Raw genomic sequence first — 19,033 nt, 5'->3', positions numbered from 1 at the left:
TGTCAATTTTGGTAGAACATCTGCTTCCAATACAATTATTTGGACATCAGAAAAGAATGCAAAGGGTTAATTTGTTAAAACAAACCCAGAAAATATCTGGCATTGCTTAATATACATTTGCAAACTTACTATTTTTTTTGGCACAAGCTCTAAGGAAAAAAGAGGATGTTATGTCTATGCCTGTTTTTAAAAATTATTCAATATAAGCCAAAACCCAATCTAATCCAAGATTTCTGTCATTCATTGTAACCTTCATCCATGTAGTTCTGTGATGCACTGTTGCATCCTGAAGGCTCTAATATCCAGTACGTAGTAGCTGTAAGGAGCTCCATTAGTCACTAATTTACTGGAAACATTACCAAAGAGACTTTATAAATAGAATTGCAGGGCTCAATCTTGTAGCTGTGAAAGGGATAACAAGCAGTATGTTACCAAATTAAAGCTTCAGAACTGTGTCCCACTTCAATAAAGTATTCAACATAAGCTTAATCTTAAGCATGTGAGTAATTCCATCCTTACTTAATACAGCACTTAAACCAATGATAAATTTTCAGTATATGCTTAAATCTGGCTGAAGATAGGAACGTTTTCACTCATTAGTTCAGTGCTTTCATGAATCAAAAAGGACAGAAATAGAGGGAAACACATTAGGTCATATTATTCATATACCTTTTAGGGCATGCTTGTCACTCTCTATTGTTCCTAAATCACAAACAAGACTAAATTTGAAGCAGTAGGTAACAGTGATTATAACATAAATAAGATCATTTTCAAGTGCTTGTCCTTGTATGCATTTGCTCTGTGCGTCAGCTGTGCCGGTAAGCTGCTGTTCTTGTGGGGGGAAAACAGAGAGAGAAGATCTTGCCTATTTTGTTTTCCATGGCAGCCATGTAAATACATGTATTTATTCTCAGTTCGTCAGATTTTAGGCATTTTGAAATCAAGACTTTTTTAATAATCCTACTTTTGTTCTTTCTTAGTTTACCTGCAGGAAGACAGTTGCAATTAAATAATCAGGGCCTTAAGAACTGCCTGATCTCTAAAAAAACCTTCCACTTTAAATGACATCCTTTTCCCTGGTACTGTCATAGCTGTTGTTTTTCTGCAGAAGGGCTAAAACATTGACTTTGGTAGTTATTCAGAATATCCTGAATGATATAAGCCACATCAGTCTCTATTCCGAACTACTGCCTTTCACCGGCAGTGTAAGGAGTTCAGTCACATCCTGTCAGGCTGGTCTTGGATCAGTTGTGAGATTCCTTTCTCAAAGGGAAAAATTATGTGGACAGTGTTAAACTCAGGAGGAGAGGGAGGAAAGCAAGGAGGGAGATCTAAAGGATCAACTCTCCTTTGTCAATCTAAGTGTTGAGATAATGTGTCTGGATACAGCAAGCTTCTGTATATTTGGGATAATCTTAACAAAGGTCCTGTATCCTGTTTATGGCTGTATATGTATTATTTTCCTCAGTTGCCCCACAAATAACACTGAGGCATCAGATGCTTTTCCTATGGAGTACAAGTGCAATGCAGGACAGTGCATCGTACAGTTCTCCTTCACTGCCAGGGAAAGAAAGGACCACAGCTGGTTTTCCCTCTGCAGTGGAAGTTAGCTCAGCAGTTGCAAATCTGTCTGAACTCCCCTTGTAGTCAGACACTTACCTGAGTATTGGTGTGTGAACTTAGGCTCTTGTTGCACCATATTTCTCTCTCCTGTGACACAAAGCAACATGAGCTTTAGAATATCTGTAGTTCTTCCATTAGCTTCTGGAATATCTTAGTTTTCCTCTGTCACTCCATAAATAATAAATTGATCATTTTTTTCTCTTCAGAGAATACATTTTCCTGAGTTTAGTCCAGATGGAAGAATTGGGAGTCATAACAGTCTAGATACACAGCTGATTCTAGTCTTATGTACTTTGGTTCCTTCTTCATGGTGTCATTTAATTTTCCTTCCCATATGTGGGAAATAGGATACTGGACTGGATGGGCTTTGATTTGGTCTGTGTTTCATTTGAGGGAAATGTCTGTATTTTATCTGTATCACACTTTTCATGTGTTTTCAAAGTACGTATTTGCAACAGGAAAAGTTCTTTATTGTCTCCTTACCAGCAAGCCCTATTCAGTAATGTTGGCAATGCTGCTCAACATACATATCTTCTATTGGTTCTAGCATCAAGCCAGCTGCAATGTTATTGTCCTGACAGAATTTTTATAACAGAATGGTTATATTCTCTTCAGAAAGAAGCTTTTCTAGCTTTTTTCTTTGACTGAGGATTTTGTCAGTTGTTACTACCTAGGCAACAGTACATGTAATGTTTTGATTTTAGCATCCTTGTAGTAAAATGTTTCAAAATTAATCTCTTAACTAAAAAAATCACCCAGTGTGATAATATACTCTCCTGGAAGCATAGTTCCTTTATTCAAACAGCAGAGAACAAGATTCCCATGACAAAGTTTCCTATACTTCTCTGTGACCAGTATATTAAAATGACTGAACAGTGGTTTTGTTGAAACAAGTGTTTGACTGAGTGGGAAATGTGGGATATAATGAGAACTAACCCCATCAAGCAGGATTTATTTTACATTGCGAAGTTTATTAGACTCTATCATATTTTGAAAGGTCTTTCAAAGAGGCACTCACTTCCAGAGGTATAACTCACAGACTGTAAGGAAATTCCTTCTCAATAATTATACCAGCTTGGCAAATCACCCCTCATGTGTTTCTCCATGTAAAAGTAGAAAATAAGAAATCTGTTGGGGTTTTTTTACTAGAACCAGTCTAACTACTGAAGGTATTGAAGCCTTAAAGTTGTGAAAAAGTTTAAAGACACAGAGTTTCTGGGCACTTGTAACTCTGTGAGTTGATTCATGAGTTCGGCATTTCTGAACATGAAGCCGCCGGCCTCCAAGGAGAACTAGCTCACCCTGACAGCTAGCAGCAAGAAATAAACTGCATTCTTCAGTTGAAATGTGTTTTTATTAAGTTGGCACCAGGAATATCTCTGAATTTCTTGCCTCATACTGCAGACATCAAGTCGTCTGCCACTCAGGCTGGTGCAATGCATGAATGAGAAACTGGGTTTTAAAATTGCTGCAGGTATCTTTATGCTAAAAACACTTCTCTAAACAATACTATCACATTTCTGCCTTTATTGCTTTCTAGCTACACTGCTACCTTTTAGAAGTTTAAGCAATAATGATTTACTTTGTAGCATCTCAGCACCTCTTGTGGTTTTCAGGGGTACCACAGATTTTTGGTTATAAATCCCTAAAATATCCATAAATTGAAGTTGCGATTCTACCTCCATGTTCTTAAGACATTGACAAATCACTTGAGCTTTGCTGATGTGGCTTATGTCACAAGAGTCCTCTTAATGGAATTACAGCCCTCGTTTGTAGTGTTTGGGGAGCGTTAAGTTGCTCGTTAAATTAACATTTATTTATTACTAGTCAGCCCCAGTTTGAACCTTTGCAATAATGATAATCAAAGCATATTTAATGACAATAAATAGATTGAAAAATGGACAGTTTTACCATCTTATGCTTTCCTTTATGCCATCCTGCTCTCTTTAGCCAGAGTAGGTCTGCCTTCTGTTTGAACTCCCCTTTGTCATTGACACCGTAACTAATGAAAACAATAAGCATCTGTTCTGATAGTTGCTGCCATTGTTCCCTGCAAAATCTTTCCCCTAGAATCTGTCTACTCAGTGGAACTGGGTAGAGAGTTCATAACAAATGAATAGAAGAAGGTGTAAAATCAATGTTTCTTCAGCTTCCATCAATATAAATGTATTGACTTAGTAATCTGCTATGATTTAGTCATATACTACATGAAAAGTACTAGAGTATGAAATGGAGCCACAAATCATTTTAAAGTAGTGTGATGAAGCAGTGACAGAATGATCACAGCAAATGTATATTACTTATCACCATGCTATAAAGATGTTACACCATTCTCAAGGAAAAGAAATCCCAAGGTAGAAGGAGCTCTTCATTAAGCATGGTACAGTGCCAAATACGAGCTGATAGCAATTTGCCTCTGTCAGTATCAAAGCAGAGGTCAGTGGCTCAAACCACCTGTCAATTTAAAAATCTCATTGGCAGCTTTCATGTGCTGAGGAATCTCATAAAGCTTCAGGCTGTGGTTTGAAAGCTACCTTCGTTTTTGGTGCACATACCTACAGAATAAGCAGTTCTCTCTTTTTCTTGTGAAGCCCAGCATGAGCCTTAAGAGATGGCCAACAACTGTCTCAACTATCAGAGAACTACTCTGATAGAGACACGGAGAGCAGCAAAAGAGGAATTGTCCTCTTTTATGTGTCCTTGTGTGAGTGGACCTTATGGCATCCTTGCCTCCTCTTTAGAGACCACAGGGCTTAGTGAAGATACTTCCCTCCTTTTGTTTCTATTTGAGCCAAACTGGCTCTATAAAGCCATTCCCTCATCTTTAATATAGACATTAATTCCAAATATTATTTTTTGATCTTAATCTAAATGTCTCTACAAATTAAATAAAGACCTTGGACTTTTAGGAGTTTGCCTAAAGGTCCTCATATTGTTCAGATTTGCCTGTTTTCATGAGATAAATGCAAATGATTTTCTACAGACTGACATCCAGCTTTGATTTCAGAGCTAAGTAATATTTGGCATACTTCTATATTATCAAAATTTTAAAATATTATCCTTAGTGTGAAACATTCTTTGACTATATTATACATGTGCGTATGCATGTATGTATATTTGTAAAACCACAGCACAAGAAATAAAAATATAAGTTTGCAAAGAATACATAGTGCACAGAACAGTTGCCCAACATTGCCTCTCTACTATTGAAAATCTGACTGATTCACAAACCTTTTTGAAAAAAAGGTCTGATTCTGTTTTGTCAACACACTAGGATAACTTTGGAATAGCTTGACTGAAGCCAGTGGATTTAAACAAGTATCCTCTTGATAAGAATGGAAATGTAATTGAGACCAGTATAATAATTTTTATGATGTTATTCTTCAGAATCCATAGTTTATGGAAGGAACCCAACAACTTTTAAAATAAAAAGTCATCTCGGGGGGATTTAACATCATCTGAATTGACCCTACCTTAAGCCAGGGGCTCAAGCAAGTGACCTCCAGAAGTCCCTTCCAGCCTAAATTGTCCTATAGTCCTATGACTTTAATCCTATAGGTATTATGTTCCCAGGTGCCAGTTCTTGCTCCTCTGGAAATCCAGCCTCAGTCATCTTCAGAGGGCAATGTTGCTGGCTAAAGAGTAGGAGCTGACTGAATTAAAAAATGAAGTTCATAGAATGGGAATTCCATCTTCTTGCAATAAATCTGATCTAGGGCAAAGAGAGACTGTACTCATGACTTTGTCTAATAAGTCCCTTATGTATTTTCTCTGAAGCAGTTGTGTGGATGGAAGCATGTGCACATGTGAGAAATTAAATAAGCTCTTAGGAATAGTTGCTATATGGCTATTCCAGGAGTGCTAAACATGCAGAAAGATCTGATAATGCCTTCAGCTGAGACAGAGTTGAATGTTTTGTCAGAAAACTAAATTATTAATAAGCTTGTGACTATATTAAAAAGAAAGTTACTTAATGGGTTTCTAAGGCCCTTGAAGACCTTGGAAGAATTTGTTTGCACTAAAAACAAATATTCCTCTTATTTGTTGTATTTTCCTCTCTGTATAAATCTCTGTTGTAAGAGCTGCCCTCCTTCCAGCACTCACCCCCCCCAAAGTGTTCTAGATTTGTTGAAATAAGGGTTCAGGGAGCTAGGAACAGTTCTTTACTGAAGAGCCAGGAGCATGATATCAGAAGCTACTTCATCCACTTACAGAGGTCTTTAATTTTTATAAGGTTTTTATACTTGTTTAAGATACCTTGGGAAGTTGTCATCATTTTTTAATCAAGTTTGATAGAGAGAAATACAGTGGATAAAATATCACTGCCTGAAGTACTCCCTTCTGATAACACCAGAGCTCTGAGCTGCATTTTATTTGACAGCTGTGAGTGAGGGGTATTTTTTGGTGATATCAATTAAGTATGTATGTGCATGTAACTTGTAATGGCTGATTTTTGCTACAACATTTGTCTTCACCAGCAAAGAGAGAGGGGATACTACTTTGAATTGTTCTGCCTTTTCTTTGAGGTAAAGATAACAGTTATAACAGAAAGCAGCACTCTCTTAGTTCTCATTTACACAACATGGCTAATTGCCTCTGAGCAATCCTGTTGTTACTGAGATCATGGCAGATGAGATATGAAGCTTTGAAATAAAAATACTTTCTTAGTGTCATCAGCATTTTGACTGACAGCCCGCTTTGCCCGTCTAATGCTCCTGGTTTATAAACAGGATACGTGAGTATAATAGCTGAGCTGCAGATAGGACATCAGTCTTTGCTTCCTAAGGGATAACTTGTCAACATGTTCGTGACGGCATTTGTAACTCTCTCAGATAAACATCACACGTAAACCCAGGCTATTAGATGACCATGTTATCTCTGTAACTGACCTTCTACGAACTAGAAAATTACTAGATTATATGTTCCTAGTTGATTTTTCTCAGTCTCAGCTAGAGGCGCATCATTATTCTGATCAATAGTGTAGCCAGTCGCTAGTAATTCTAGCGTTAGTATTGGCTCAGTTTAGAAATTTGCCACAGTTTGAATTGTCTCTACTTAAACAAAACCATAAAAATAAATATAACTCAGAAAAAAACATGGAATATTTCTGTTTTCTTTTTTAATTCCCTACTTCTCTTTTTACCAACTTGCCATCCTAAATTAATTCTTTGGAAAGAATACACTCTTCTGTGCTGACATTGTACTTAAAACTGGTTGCAAGTGTTGTCAAAGTATAATTGTGATCCAGTCTGGTTTAATTGTTTTGTTATAATTGCTACCCTTCTCTTGGTTTCTAACCGTTCCTCTTAATTTTATTACATATGTATTCTTTATCATAATGTAGTAACTTAAATATGGTAATTCACATTTTCACCTATTCAATGTAAAGGCAATCCAGAAAAAGACATAGTAGAATTAATGTAAGGCAAAACATTAGTATACTTGCTGTCATTTTTTAAATAACATGTAGAAGTGAGAGATCCACTTAAAAGGATCAGTGTATGGCATTAAAAACCTTCAGAAGTTTCTAATTAGACTGAAGCAGGACCTGATCCTTTTAGCCTCTGTGTCTCTTTTCCTGTCAGTGACACCATCAGCGTTAAGGGAGCCTCAGTACACAGTAAGAGGATTAATATTTTGCAAAATTGGGTTTTAAAAGGTGTAATTTACCTCACCATAAATTCAGTGACATTCTGGACAGGCTTTGTAAGAAATAAACGTCAAATAGGTTGCATACATTTTAAAAAACAAACCTACGGTGTTAAAAATAGATTTTCAAAACCAATTATAAAGTTCCAATTTTTGCTGTAATAGCTATGGGACAATTACAAATTGACTTAACGCCTCAAAGCAAATCATCACCGTTTAAAATACTTTGTCATGCCTACTATCCCTACCCTCATAACATTTCATTTTATGTTAATGTGTCATGTGTAAGAAAATCATGTAACAATAAAGAAAATGTTCATATGGAAGGTTAGAAATTACTTTAATGAGTTATTATTACCTTGCTTGCAGACTGTTGGCAATATTTTTGTGTTATTTTAATGTATTCTGAGTAGAGACAGAGGCACTCGTCAGATGGGATCATCAAGAACATTCCCCTGGGAATCAGGGCAGGATATAGTCCCCTAAGAAATGATGTGTCAGATTAGGCTGATGCTATATTCGCAGGAGATAAAACACCACACCAGGAAATATAAAAATACTCTGAAATATGTTGTGTGTTTCACATCTAATGTGCCTTGGTGGGGTGGTTTGCAGATTGACAAAATGGCCATAAAGGTACTTCTCAGACTGGGTATTTGCTAGCTGGGTCCTTGCATGCAGCTGCTCTGTTATATAACAGGATGGTAACATCTCCCAGAATTTGTTCACTTCCCCCACACCGAAATGGGTTCAGACTTGAAGTGGGAAGATGGCAAGATTGCAGTAAAAAGGAATTAAAAGAAAAAATATGGTACAAGTTGAAAGGAGCTGTAGTTGCAGTGCTTGTAGGTTGGTTTGCCACTGATCTCCGACTTAGCAGAAAGGGACATTATTGTTACTGGTGATCATAAGTTATTAGTATCAACCTAGGACTTCAACAGATATTTAAAGAGGCAAAAGATATCAAATGTCACTGTATTAAAATAGGAGCATTATTAATATAATGCTAGGGTAGGCTATTTCAGCCCACAAAAGTCGAAAAATTCATAGACTGCCTAGCTCCTGTATTCCCACTGCATTGGGTGTTGCTTTTTGATTCTCTTTTCATAGTGCTGGCTTGGCTGTGTGGAAGCACACCTGCAAATAAAACCTTCTGGAGAGATGGTTACTCTGCAAATGCAATTTCAGATCTCCTGGCTTTTGTGCATATGAGTCTCAGCTATGGAGTTATATTCATGTAGCCTTTTTTGCACTTGAATATATGTTAAAAACTGAATAAAGGATAGTACATATTATTCCAATTTATTACCCTTAGAAAGTCATTATTTCTACATTCTACTAGGACAGTTCTCTTCCTCTTATTCCAAAAGGTAATGGTGTAGTAATCTGCACTATTTAATGCCAATACAACAGATCTGGTTTGAGGCTCAGAAAAGTTCCTCAGGTACTAATAAAAGAAAGGTTATTTCACTCTGCTGTCTCAAAAATTACTAAGAAGAATTTTAGGTTTTGAAGAACACTCTCTAGAATGTTTTTAGGAAAAACGAAGAGAAATATCAGCCCGGAAAGTATTTCTTTCAGATAGAGAACATAATTCCAGTGAAAATACCTGTATTTGGGTTGGCATGTGCAGTACCTTGAATACTCCTGGTAAACTTGGAGGGTGTTTTTTAATCAAATGTTTGCACTGGAGGCTGGTGGAGACAAGCCTAATGCAACCAGATTCTGATCCTAAAGGAAATTCTCCGAAGCTCATCATGTGGACTTAAAAATCAAAAATGTGTCTAAACCATGAGAAGTTATGACTTCATTATCAGTTTACTCAATCACATCTTTCTTGGAGCATATTATAGACTGAAATAGTTCTTTTCTTGGGCAATAAGATGCTCTAGGGAATTTAATAGAAATTATCTGCAACAGAGTATATCTAGAGTCCACTAAGGATGATTTATGTGGAAGGGTGTCAGACTAAAAAACACTTAAGACTCCGCTCCAGCCTTGAGCTATTCCATTTCAGAAGGTGGGTAGTCCGCAGTCAAGGCAGCGATAGGAAAACTCCCATCAGTCTGAGTAGGCTTCACATGAGGATCTAGGTTTTCTCAATCCAAGGTACAGCCTTCAGGACCAAACCACTGTAGAGTTACAAACTGATTCTACTTGCACAAAAGCATCAGAGAAACAAGACTGCTAATTTTCCTTAGAGGAAGCCTCTGATGGGCCCAAGTGTCTATACAGGCCCTGGGAAGTATGATCACACCTTGTTCTACAAGCTGCAGTGAGCTGGTCCAGTAGAACCAAACAGTGGTAATCACATATGCAATGCAATGAAATTATTCAGCCTTGAGTAACTGATTCCTAATGGAATAACAAGGATGTAATGAAGTTTTATTTCTTTTTTTTTATTGTCACATTTTCTGCAGGAATCTTTCATTAACATTTTCCACATGTAATGGTTTAAAGCATTAGAGACTGAGTTCTTTTTTTGCTTTGTGTATTCAACACCTCCTCTCCATTCCAGGAAAAAGCTGCTAAACTCAAAACACTCCTTTCACTTATTCATAGTTGTCTAGTAAATGCAAAGTTGTTTTATTTGCATGTGTCCATAAATGACTGTATAACCTCAGACTGAGGAAGACATATAACCATCTCAGTGATCCTTACAGAAATTCAATGCATTCAAAATGTGTCCATAAATAAGAAGAAAACAAGAGGGATAGGGACAGCAATACCAATATTCACTGCTTCTCTTAAAACATGCTTGGTTTAATATTCATGCTGATGATTAGAAAACAAGAAGTTTCTGTAAGAGGGTTGTACACAGGCAGTGAAATGCATTTAGCACGTGACCATTTTATAAATAAAGTAAATATAGACTTCTGAGACGTTTTATTCCTGATCTCATGGTTTTGTCATTCTCTGGAAGCAAAAATATTGACATTTACCAGGCTGTTTGTTCCAGCTTTCTGATCTCCTGCAGTTTATTTATATAACAACCTTATCGATGAGCCTCTTACTCAGCTCTCTAGGTTTAACTGAGTTGAGTCGATTTGTTACCACAGCTTCAAGGAGCTGTTACAGAACAAGCGAGACATCCTAATAAAGCTGTAAACGTGTTTACTCAAACATGGTATTGATTTTACTTGGAGAGGGAGAAGCTAGTGCTTAGCATGGTGTCAGGGAGGATGAATTTAACTGCAGTTTTTCATTGTCATCTGTCATGGTTGTGAAACACTAAGTGAAGCCACAAGAGGATAATTAGAATTGCCAGAAATGTAGCCCCTAAAATCAGTTAACCACTTGAGATTTTTGTAGTTTAATTAGTTTTTATTAAAACTTTCCTCCAGTGGTATAGTCAGGAAGGGTTTTCTAATGTTCTTTTCAGTGAGAGATTTCAAGGTTGCCACTTGTTAGATATACATCTTAAATTACTGTTTTTACGAAAGGGTTGGTAACCTTTTTTCTCTCAATTGTAATTAGCCTGGCACTACAGTTCTGTATAAGCACAGAGCCATTTTATTTTAAAGGTGAGAGAAAGACACTTCTTTCTATGCATATACATTTGTAGTTAATAACATATATGTATATGTATGGAATAATGCTTACAGTAAATTTTGAGAGAGTAAGTGCTATGGTGTGTGAAGGTTGAAAGAAGTATAGTGTATTTGAAGATGCTTACATTTAATTTGTCTTATATACTGTAAGTCTGATGTGTCAGACCACAGTGCCAAAAGACATGAAAACAGAAGCCAAATCCCACCCTTAATCAAAAACGCTTCCATTTAGAATAGCCAACATTTGGTTTGATAGCGATGGGCAGGGCCTCTGGCTTACCACAGTTCTTGGCTGTAATATCCACCATCTGCCACAAAATTAAAAAAGGAGAAACCTCAGCATGTTGACGTACAGTCGTTCAGTGACTATTTTGCGGAACCAACTGATGCCAACATCTTTTACAAAATCTAGGCTGGCTGGTTGGCTCTTGGCAACAGCATTGCCAACCACCTGATTACAACTGACCAGGCTCGTGCTACCACAACATTAACCCACTCCAACAGTGCTAAAAGACATCCAAAAAAGCCCCAATCATCAGCTACAAGGCTTTACATTGCTTGGGTAATATTTCTTGAAAACTGCATCTTCCCACACTGCTGGCCTGGAAATCTAGTGGGATCCCATAAAAATAGATGAGCGTTCAAGCAACTGTGATAAATTCTGTATATGAACAAGAGTGTGAAAAGGTTCTTGCAACTGTCCCCATGGTAGAATAACACCATTTTAAAAAATGCAGTTCACAAATTAGGCTGTAGAAATTTTAAGTACAAAAAAGAGGAGGCATGATCCTTTCTGTATCTGGGACAATTTTGCTGGTGAATGGCCCGGCTAGCATGGATTATATTAGGTGCTTCAGGATTCAGCTGGATTGTCTGGGAACATCACATAGCAAAAGGTTTTGAGGGGCTCTGACTCAGGGTCAGCTTCTAATTGTTTATAATTAATGCATTTGATAATTGTTTTTTTCTGCTTTTCTCTCTTGTATTAAAAACAAACAAACAAACAAGCAAAAAAAACACATTAATTTTGCCATGGGCATTTTATAAAGGTTGGAAGTGTGAGAGAAACTGCAGAAAGACGAGTAGTGGGGGAGCTGGGTGACGGAGGCTATAAACGGATTTCCAGCCAGCATTAGTAATTAACAGTCATTAAAATTAATTGTCAAGTGTACAATTTGAAATGAAACATTTGGCTTCAATATGAGCTGTTTTTAAGTGTTGTTAAACCATTACTGAAGCAGACCAGAACTGTTTTAAAATCTTCACTATCGGACTCCCACATTCCTGCCCAACTGCACTAGCACTAGGCATTCGTTCAGAATTACCACTGATAATTTGGAAATAAAACTTTCAGAGAAATCACTGACTTTGGTGAAATTGCCTCTGAAGCGTCTGTTTTCCTAGAAAATTAACTTGGTTCTCCTTTAATGGTTTTTAAGTGCTACTCTGATCTTAGGAGTAGCAAAGTTAAGACAACACCTTTTGTGTCAGTCAATGGACTGTCTTGCTGTTCTTTTCAAAATCATATTGACATTCCCAAAGAGATTTGAGCTGGTTTCAGTGAGGGCTTTGATTTGGGTCTGGATTTAAGGCTCAAGCACTACTTCTGGCATTTGACTTACAGGACTTTCCATTTGGTGATAAGCACAAAAAAGAAAAAAGCAACTTTATTTTTCCATCCCTCATTCTGTTTGCAGACCTCACAATTATAAACATTGTCTTTGAGAATATGTAGCAAGCAAGCTAGAGATAATAAAGATTAACTCTCAATTATTTCAGGCACACTTTTCAGAGCAAAGTGATTTCAGAGTTGCTTTTCTCTACTGAGCAGAAAAGAAATAATTAAGGGCCAAAAATAGCTATTGGTGTGTTATAATCACTTCCATCCTCTGGGAATGCAAATACATTTTGCACCACTCTAACATTTAAAGCAACTTTTGAAGCAAAGTTGTCTTTTCTTTCTAGGAAGATAAGTGGGATGAATTGGATGCAGTTTCAAATAAGTTCTTACCATGACTAGGTGCAAGGTGGTTACTTGGCTGTCCATGCCCGTGAGGGACAAAAGGCATCCCGTCTACTCTGAAAGCTTGCCAAGAGGGCTCATTACAGCAAGGTGGCCTGCTGGACATCCTGCAACTGCCTCTTCTCTTACCCCATAAACAGTTTCACATGTTGGATGTCGGGGCAGGAGTACAACAGTGGGAAAGCCTCGAGTCTGGCTCTTGCCTTTGTGTTCTCGTGTGAAGAGTGGTACACAACGCATGTAACATGATCCACAGCTTCAGCAGTGCAGAAACGCTAGTACAGAATAGCTGCAGTTAGAAGATGGTAAGCAATATTGCCTGAAGTTTTTTGGGGAAAATATTTGAAGTGAAGCTGTCTTGTGTAGCAAAATGTACTACTGCTTTCTGCACTCCATTCCAGTGATAGCCAGGGACTAGTTCAGATCACGCAGAAGTGAAAGTAGATGCTGAGCTACTTTAGTATGTACGGAGGTGATCTAGTTCTGTGATCCCGGGCCTGTGATACAGGATCAGAGTTCGGTTCTGCTGTTCTGGTCTGTGAAGTTGTAGGAGTGTAAAGTAGGTTTGAAGCCATGTTCATTTATCTTCCTGCATTTCCAGTCATGGCACCTTAAAGAGATTACACACTTCAACTGCTTATCATCTTCCCTCCACCGCCCTGCTCACTGGTCAGGCTGTTTGAATACTCACTAACTGACTTCAGTTTAAATCAGCTGGGTTAGCAAAGATTCACTGTTCAACAGCTTACTGCTTAAACTGATCTGGCTCATTTTGACAGGGTGTCAGGTTATACCAGCAGCAAAGAAGCATAGTGAAAAACAGATGGGGGAGTAACTACTTCAGCTGGAACTCAGAAGTTCTGAATCCATTCCTTGAGAGTGTGACTCATGGGGTTTGCATCACAGTACCTTATGCACTGGAGGAGGCAAACCCTGAATTATATTCTGACCATGTTGCTTTTTACAGCATTAACTAAAATGAACATTCTGCAGCTAAGGCAGCCAACCTGATAGAGCTCTTTGCTTCTCTGCTCAAACAACAGTGCTTTCTGGTGTTCCCTCGGGGTCTGCTTTGCCAACTGCCTCGCCTTACTATGTGATGTAGTTCTGTGTTTGTGATATGTGTGTTTGTATTGTCATTCGATGCGTTATTGTGTCAGATACTACTATTTCTATTTCATCTATGAAACACAGACCTTTTAAGAGAAACTCAACAGACAAGAGAATGGTTTGAGGGCAAACTCCCCTCTGCAGTTTCTTCATATCTCATATATGACAGCTGTACTTAATGTCATTTCACCACCACTGAAATCACAGAGATCTCTCATTTCTATCCCCAATTAGAACAGGATGTTTTTTCACCTGACTCTGCTTTCACTTAAATCAGAATAAATAAGAAGTAGCTTCACTGAAGACAAAAGATACATAGTAGCTTGAAACTACAGTGAGCCTGGGAGGTGGTGACAGTGTCAGTCTAGTTGGTATTGAAAAATAATTCATGTTTTATGGTCTTCTGCTCTGTGGATTTTCTCATCTTCATGTATGTTTGATGCCTTGATCATAAATGTAGAGGACAGTTGTTCTTTCTTGTATAAACCTCTCTCTGAATTCATGCTCTGCACAAAACCTAGTGTTTGCCTTTGGAGGCCTGCCCAGTGCGTCTTCGATCCTTACTGAGTCAGAAATGGACTGTCTTAACAGCCTCATTTTACATATGGTTACAACTTGCTCTCAAGTTTTAACCACCCAGAAGCACACTGGCAAGCTCCTGCCTCCCAGGCAGTTTAAATTTAATGATTGACATTCTCCACATATCCAAGAAAGTTTCTCCTAAGAATGCATGTTAATGTAATGGAGAGCAGACCATTTTCATCTCGTTATTCAGAAATGGTCTGATTTCTGCCAGGCATGCTGTTTGAATTTCTCAACTGTTACCCAGCTATTGCAGCTGGACCATCCTACCACAGTTGTGTTGTCTGTCATCCCTGACTGCCATCAGTGATAGCACTCACAGCACAGTTTCTTCCTGTTTCAGATTCTTATCTTTGTATTGTATACTGATAACTCCTGTCTTCTTCACTTTTGCTGGTGGACTTAACTTTTATTAGTGAAGCGTTCATTTTTTTCCCAGCTAGTGTCAGTCAATATCTGTGAAATTCCAGGCAATATGTAGTTCTCTAGAAAAGTATTGATATCAAAAACGTACAAGTTTTCTCCTGGTTGTCAGCTAATGTGCCTCCCTATTCCAACGAAAAGTATTTGATTTATAGATTTTGTAGTTTCAAACTCTTCTCCCATTCAATGCACTTTCGAGAAAACTATACATCAACTAGGCTTCTTTTCACTACCAGTCGTGACTGAGAAGGCAAGATAGATCAAGGAAGTCATGAAAACAGGTCTTCCACTCACCAGTATTATCATTCATTAATCTAACCTTAGTTTTCATGTTATACATGATTTTTAATCTCCAACAAGCAGACATTATTGCACAGGACAAAATATTTTCACTGTCTTCTAAAATTATGCTGTAATGTGCCACAAAAGGAAATATTTAGAAAAGGAGAACTGATTGAATGAGAGCTTCACAATATAATGTAGAGTCTTTGTCCCAACAGGAACCAAGATGAACAGAGAAAGTGTATATGAAAGCAAGCTAGCAAAACATATCAGCTTTGAATCAAAATTTGTAATATCTCAGAAGTTGGTACCTATGAGCTACATAGTACCTAAGAGAGACATGGTTTCAAGATTACATTTGTGCTGTCAAGGCCCAAAGCCTGAACCTGACACAGAAACTGGAAATGGTGGATGAAAGCTTTAAAAAGAACATCTTTCAGCTTGCTAGAATTCTGATTTTCTTGGGCAAGACTCACTTTCCATCTGTGATTGGATGAGGAAGAGAGATACATCTGAAACATATTAAAACCACGATAAAAGTGAATAAAATATTACCTTTAGAATGACAGAATGGAGTTTTAAATTATAAGATACTAAATTTACTTTTCACATCTTGAAAACCTCTTCCAAATTTAAAATACATATTTCACCTCTGCCATAAGTTCTGCCATGCATTCGATCACAATAGTTTCAGCTAAGACAAAATGTTTCAGAAATGAGGGACTCAAGCCATAAAATTTCTGATGCTGCTTGTACTTGACTTTTCCAAGTACCTTTTCAGGACTCTCTGCTTCTAATCATTTAAAGAGGTGCTCAGGTTTTCAAAGCACTTGGCTCCCAGTGAATTCTGGCTTTCCAAGCCATGCATGCCAGGGCTGTGTTAGCTGCAGCTGTGAACCACGTGCCCCTGAGAGGCGCTTGGTTCTCCGTACAGTTTGCTCTTTGTGAAGGTATCTGCAGATGCTCAGAGGTACCCACTGCTTTTGAAGTCTTAGATTAAATGTCCCATAATCAAAGGCAGCAGATGTCATCTAGCTTTCCTCATCAGGTAAAGATTTTTCGCCTTCTTTGCACTGTGAGCACCTGTAACTCTGAATATAGATAATGTTTTTCTATTACACACCTTTCTCTTTTTTGGCGAAAAGCTTGCAGACAGTTGTGTGTAGCTGTAGCCAGTAAGAACAGAAGGAGCTCTCTTGAAAGAGAGCTCCTTCAAAACTGCTTCTCTGTTTTTAAAATGGCCTTTGAGGAATCAGGGGTTACCTCCGGAAAAGAAGAGAGCAATAACTCTGGTAAAATCATTTGGAGGAAACTAATAATGATCAGTCTTTATAATCTTTAATTTACTTGAAGCCACCAAATGGAGACTTCAGATAGAAGTAGCAGCATCACCAGTCCAGCTCTGCAGGTCACTCAAGCACAATCCTCAATTTAAACTAGCCGGGCTGCCTGTGTACATACAGACAGACCAGTATTTCAGTGCTTTTCCCTGTGAGAAACTGATACACCCAAAAACCCTAATCTAACCGTTTTCTTCCTTCTCTTCCGCTCCCACTTTGTTCCATAGGCTTTCTGTCCCAGCTCGTCTATGACCGGCCAGTGACCGAGTGCATCCGGGCTGGACATTACGCAGCCAGCGTAATTATCAAGCGGTCAGGTTGCACCTTCCCAGAGAAACCTGACTTCCACTGATACTGGTGAATTGGAGGGATCAAGAGTAACATCTGTGTTGCCATGGGATTGCTGCCTAAATTTTTCCTCATTCCCTTTCCTCACCTTTCCAATACCTGCATCAACGCTTCTGTACTTCTGTTTGTTGTATCCTAAACAAAATATATATTTCTATGGTGTTTTCCATTTCATACATCTACAATGTCTCAGTAGTCTTAACTTTTGGAAACAGTGCTAAGTGAAGCTTATTATCTCATCCGTCAGGAAAAAATGTTCTATTTACACTGTTTACAAGGAAGTACCATTTAAATGACACTGCTGATTAACACCATTAAAATACTTCTGTTGAATTATCTAGTTTGTATCCAGCTGTGGCCAAATCCTATTCAACTTACATGAAATCAACAGACCTGACTTTATTTGTCACTTAACATTATAAACCAGGAATTGTTCTTTCTACACAGTGGAGTCAGACCAGTGTAAAGAGCAGTGTAAATGTCCCAAGAATTTCCATATATATTGGAGTGTACAAGATCTGGCCATCAGATCCAGCCCTGCTTCCGTGAAAGTACATCGCTATTTTGTCCGTAATTTAAGGACCTGATCCACAGTTGATATCATGCATTCAGTCGTCTTGCACTGACAGCAATAACTTTGGGTCTGGCCCTATGTGAGAGCAGGCTCTGGCCACTTTTATCTGTCAGTACATCTATAGGTCTATAAGTACAGTCACTTTTATCTGTCAGATGAGCTAGCAGATAGGTACTTTCAGTGATTTCAGGGCAGATGCACGAGTTGATGATGCACATAAACTTACAGATAGGTCCTATCTCCTCATGTGAGCTTCCTAGAGGCTGTATTAAGGTACACATAATGAAAATGAGGTACAGAAATATTTATGCAGGATATATTGACAGGATATGCCAAATGGAATCTCTGAAACGCACATTTTTAAACTTTTAATTTACTTTGGATAATTAAGCAATATGGTGGATTTTGTTTGTATTTACAGTATTCAAGGAGGTGATCTTACACTGCATTCATTACTTTGCTATGTAATTTGATACTGATAAATAAAAAATAATTGTCATACAGTAACTCCTGGTTTGGTATTAGAATGTGTCTGTCTTTCTTTCATGTATCCTACTGAAATGGGAACAAGAAATGGGTGCTTAACCTCCAGCACATGCTATATCTCAACATTTTATACATGACTTTCAGTGTCTAGGTCAGTGTTCAAGGGTGATATCAGCAGTAAACAAGGGAGGGAACATCAGTTTGATGCTTGTACCAAAGGAGAAATGAAAAAGTAATGGCTGGGGTTCCTCAAAGAGTGTAAAGTCAGTGCAGGGTTCACACTTTACTGCCCAGCATGGAACAAGGGACACACAGAGACTGAATGTTGTTATTACAGTTTGCGTATTGCAAAGAACATGGGGACAAATCAAGGCTGGGGTCCCAGTTCCCTTGTTTGGCCCAGTATCCAATCTGACACAATGGACAATAGGCTCTGTCACCTTAGAGATCACCTTGTGGGATTTCTGCAATACAGCAACCAGCAACTTCTGAAAATCCTCGTGCATCTGTGGAATGCCATCGTCGCAAGCACAGGGCACTGCGTGGTGAGTACTGCGTGTCCTTCAAGGACTCGGGCTCTCCTATTTCTCTACCTGAGAAAGGCTGTGTGTGCCTTGTCTGTCTGCAGATCTACTCGTGAACAGCTTTGTGCAAATCAAACTTGTCTGGTTTCGTCATAGTGCTCTTCTCAGAAGAGCTTTAGACTTTACATTTCTCATGTTCTAGCATAGGAGAGGAAGAGAAATTAATATGTGGGAATGAAAACAGAACTGCAAAGAAAACTAAAAGAGTACAGTGTGCATGGTCTTCAGACTTTATGGGTTGTCGGAAGATTATTTTTTTTACATATCATGGTTAACTTTAATTATTTAACTTGATGTATCCTTGTGATATATTTTAATCAAGAAAGGCCAAAAATGGATATGTTACAGTCCTTGCTTTTAATATGTGGTCACATATGCCATGCCACACTTACTGCATGACTTTGGCTGTTAGTAAGGAAAGCCCCAATGATTTAGTGGTTTAATTTGCTGTTCCTGTT

General features: G+C 38.1%; 1 protein-coding gene across 4 annotated transcripts in view; it reads left to right on the top strand.

The window, feature by feature from the left end:
- The window catches only part of ADK (adenosine kinase), a 278,307-nt gene extending 260,295 nt beyond the window's left edge, over positions 1–18,012 (top strand). For all 4 annotated transcript variants that reach the window (XM_027649559.1, XM_027649560.1, XM_027649558.1 and 1 more), the window contains one exon: positions 16,811–18,012. In XM_027649559.1, the coding sequence (XP_027505360.1) occupies positions 16,811–16,935 (125 nt within the window). In that variant the 3' untranslated portion in view covers positions 16,936–18,012. The remainder of the gene's footprint in view (positions 1–16,810) is intronic.
- Positions 18,013–19,033: the final 1,021 nt, after the last annotated feature.

This window comes from Corapipo altera, unplaced genomic scaffold (assembly GCF_003945725.1).
Source record: "Corapipo altera isolate COAL_440 unplaced genomic scaffold, ASM394572v1 53, whole genome shotgun sequence".
In the NCBI taxonomy this organism is placed as follows: domain Eukaryota; kingdom Metazoa; phylum Chordata; class Aves; order Passeriformes; family Pipridae; genus Corapipo; species Corapipo altera.
Note: the sequence above shows the minus strand (reverse complement) of the source record. Positions and strands in the feature narration are given on the sequence as shown.